This window comes from Vanessa atalanta, chromosome 16 (genome assembly GCF_905147765.1).
Source record: "Vanessa atalanta chromosome 16, ilVanAtal1.2, whole genome shotgun sequence".
Classification (NCBI taxonomy): Eukaryota; Metazoa; Arthropoda; class Insecta; order Lepidoptera; family Nymphalidae; genus Vanessa; species Vanessa atalanta.
Window position 1 is genome coordinate 4,559,239 of NC_061886.1, and position 3,768 is coordinate 4,563,006.

The window sequence follows — 3,768 nt, forward strand, 5'->3', positions numbered from 1 at the left end:
CTTTTAATCCTTATACCTATAAATTATTAAGAATCCATTAGCGATTAATCATTACCGTACTCTGAACAGTAATTGATCATATTGTTAATTATAAATGTAATCAATTAAATAAATACCTAAGTTAAGATGTTAAATATCGTGTGTTTATAGTAAACAGATATGTAGGTACCTACCTACTTTATCTACCTACTGGAAGGTAAGTTCACCTAGTGAGGTAAGTTTTATTAACATATTAGTAATGTTTGTAATATTCGATGTTTTTTACTGGTGAGTATATTTCTGGTGAGTAAGTACTATCTATACGTTTCATAAATCTTGACTAAAGATTGCAAATGAAAATAATTTTAGACGCGAATGTAAAAACCCTCAAGTGGTGGGTTCAAACACGGAAAAAACTTAGTCCGCATAGAGGGAAAATAGGTATTCCTTTTTCCAGTAATGGCATGTGTTCATTGTTTCTTAGATACATAATACAATGTACACATTTGTCCAACACTTAGTATTGCAATTGTGCAATACTAATGCGATTTAACTTTCATTAGTCCTAAATGGCATACAATAGACTTAGAATCTGCTACAGCTATTTGCAATATACATAAATACAAAGATAGACTGAACAAAGGCTACAACTTGTATAAAGACTTGCCTACGAAACGCAATTACGAAAGCAATTCGCTCACCTAATAGCTTCAACTACGGACGCGGTGTCACCAAAAATTTGCATTAACGTATCTACTTCAAAAACGACCTAAACTCACCAATCTTGAGTGCGACAAAGTTCCAAAGCTTAAACAACTTTCGTGATATAGAACGTTGTCGTAGTGAATTATAGGGAAGTTGGTTCGTTTTGCGATGATAACCGATCGATAGCGAAGGCAGAACCAAGTAGGCCACGCCTTTTGGGAGGCGCGGAGCTGCTTCGGGAGCCGACACAGGCGCCGGTGGAAGCGGTGCCTTTGTGCTCTCCCCTCCCCCGCGCCACGCGAGCTCAGACCCCGATAAGGAACGCACACAAACTCATATTCCTCTGCGCGCTCTCGCTAGCCGGTTGTCAGTCTCAAACCGGTTTAGCTGTGACAGTGACCAGTGACTTGTGTTTAGTGTTTTGTTTCCATGGATTGTACTGTTTTGGAAATGGAAGACAAGCCTTACAGTGTTGATAGTTCCGACGATATCAATATCGAGGAAGAAGAGGACGAACATATTGAAGAAAGTCATAGTAAGTTTAAACATCTATTTTTATAAATTGTTTAGTATTTTTAGTGAATATTTAGTTTTTTTTTTTTTAATTTCAACATATTATGTTTTTTAATTTTACTTTTAATAAGTGTAGTACTTACTGAATATTTTGTTCTAATATTTTTAACTTGTGATATAAATTTATGTTTCGAACATAACTTTTTTTTAATAATGATTAATTTATACTTTATTGTTGATTTTAAGAGATTCATGTCCTATATTATGTTGCATTATAATATTTTCTAAATTGTGATTTTATTCTATTCACAGGTTACCCACCAGACTTCCCAATCGAAGCATTAGTGAAGTTAGAACGTCCATCACCTCCGTTACCTACACCACCACACACACCAACCGACGAAACACCCCCTGCCGTTGTCGTATCCCGACACCAACCCGCCTGGTCCCAACAGTATCCTCAAAACAGACCGATGCAGACCCCATATCCTTACGACAAACAAGCTCCCAATTATTCATACCCCGGCGTGCCCTTCGTTCAACCGCAAGTCGCGTCTCTACCACCGTCGGCACCTTACCACGCTATGTTAGTCAACCAGTGGATTAGAAACGCTGCGTTATACCACCACTCATTGAGATATCCTTCAATGGCGCAAAGAATGCCAGGCAGGAATCCGCCACCGCTACGAGCGCCAGGCGTTCCTGGAGCAAGACCGAAGAAGCAATTCATTTGCAAATATTGTAATCGCCAGTTCACAAAGTCCTACAATTTGCTCATCCATGAAAGAACACACACCGACGAAAGGCCGTACTCGTGTGATATATGCGGCAAGGCCTTCAGAAGACAAGACCATCTCAGAGATCACAGGTAGGTGTTTATCAATGATAACAATATTTTATGTTATTTGGTTATGTTTGTCAAAATGCATTACCCAGTTAATAATCCAAGCGTCACAATAGATAAGTATCACGCACGCAGTATATAAATCTTTTACCGATGTTAGTAATCAATTACTATCACGAGAAACTCAGATTTAATTTAATGTTTCCTTTCTAATACCAACAACGTGATTTAAGGCTTGTTTCACCGAGGCTTTGTTGGCGATAACAGAGAAAAAAAAATTAAAAGTGTAAACCTTTTTGTGAGGTCGCGAGGCGGCCGCACGCGCTCTTCCCACAACCGGTTTAAGTTCTTTACGATCACCATATCTGTCTTGCTCCGCCGTCGAACAAATTACACGTTATATTTCTTAGCTTTTACGAGACATATTTTTTTTTTCTCAAATTATACCCGGTGTAAATTAACCGTCTAATGTGGTCAATATGGAATTACATCAGCTCATTCGAAACGCCTGTCTATCAACATGCTGGCTATACTACTAAACGTTTATTTACCCTATCTCAGTTTTCTCGTTTAAAAGTGAAAGTGACTTTATGCTAATCCGAATTTTCTGTTATTACAGGTATATTCATTCAAAGGAGAAGCCGTTTAAGTGCACGGAGTGCGGGAAAGGTTTCTGCCAATCGCGAACATTGGCGGTACATAAAATCTTACACATGGAAGAATCTCCCCATAAATGTCCCGTTTGTAACAAGAGTTTTAATCAAAGATCGAACTTGAAGACTCACTTGCTAACGCACAGCGAGGCGAACAAGCATCATTTGGAACATTTGGAAGGCTGTCAGGAGGTTTCATCAACAAGCCAAGTTTCGGATAGCCCTCTGCTTGACCTCTCGCGCAAGCCGTCTCCTCCACCTCAGAATTACCAGCACAAACTTCCGGTATCGCCTGTCGAGGTGCCGAAGAGACCGTTAGGATTTTCAATAGAAGATATAATGAAACGATAGACACTATTAGATTATTCTAGATTTAGTTGAATCTAAGGTTTTGAAAGCAGGAAATATTGAGTGCGTTCCGATATCCGGTATTAAGCTCGTTACTAAATAACTAATACATTGTTTCCAACGTTTTTGATTTAACGTATAGTATTAGGCTTAGGCCGCTAAGTAACTAACTATTTTTTAATAATTTAACCAAAGATATATCTCGTTTTTTTTTGTATTAATTAATTTCTGCTATAATTTTTCTAACGTCTAGTTTTTCAAATAATGATTCGATTTAATATTCGTACATTAATATTATCGTAGATCGTAATGACTTGATCTTCTTAAAAAGACTGAAGTTGTTTTATTGCTGTTATGTTTCATAGATATTTATTTATTGTGATAGTATTTTCAAGATTAGTTTAGTGGTCAACTAAAGTTACCAAAAAGTATTACCTTTGTATTAATTTACTTAATGGCTATGACGTCTAAAATTATGTTCAAAGTAATTCAATTGTACCTATTCTAGGAATATATAGATGTAGCTAGCTTAAATTATCTGTTATATGTAAATATCTATCGTTCCTTAATTGTAAATATTGTATTTAAGAATTAGTTGTAAGTCGACGAGGCTATCGGTAAACGAAATATAAAGAAGATAATTTAAATATATATAACTTGTTTTATTTTGACCTTCTTGCGTAGATTATTATGATTTGAATTTGAATTAAGAATACTTATTAAAAA

The 3,768-nt window shown here is 36.4% G+C and overlaps 1 protein-coding gene across 1 annotated transcript; it reads left to right on the forward strand.

Moving 5' to 3' along the window:
- The first annotated feature begins 1,050 nt into the window (after positions 1-1,050).
- Positions 1,051-3,241, forward strand: LOC125069765 (protein odd-skipped-like). Its single transcript, XM_047679333.1, has 3 exons — positions 1,051-1,219; positions 1,510-2,065; positions 2,661-3,241. Exons 1-3 carry the CDS (start codon positions 1,114-1,116, stop codon positions 3,043-3,045), a joined length of 1,047 nt encoding a protein of 348 aa, XP_047535289.1. The 5' UTR covers positions 1,051-1,113; the 3' UTR covers positions 3,046-3,241.
- The last annotated feature ends 527 nt before the right edge of the window (positions 3,242-3,768 follow it).

Coding starts and splice junctions, on each gene's coding strand:
- LOC125069765 (XM_047679333.1), top strand. CDS start 1,114: ATGGATTGTACTGTTTTGGAAATGGAAGACAAGCCTTACAGTGTTGAT. Junction 1,220..1,509: donor ACATATTGAAGAAAGTCATA/GTAAGTTTAAAC, acceptor TTCTATTCACAG/GTTACCCACCAGACTTCCCA. Junction 2,066..2,660: donor GACCATCTCAGAGATCACAG/GTAGGTGTTTAT, acceptor CTGTTATTACAG/GTATATTCATTCAAAGGAGA.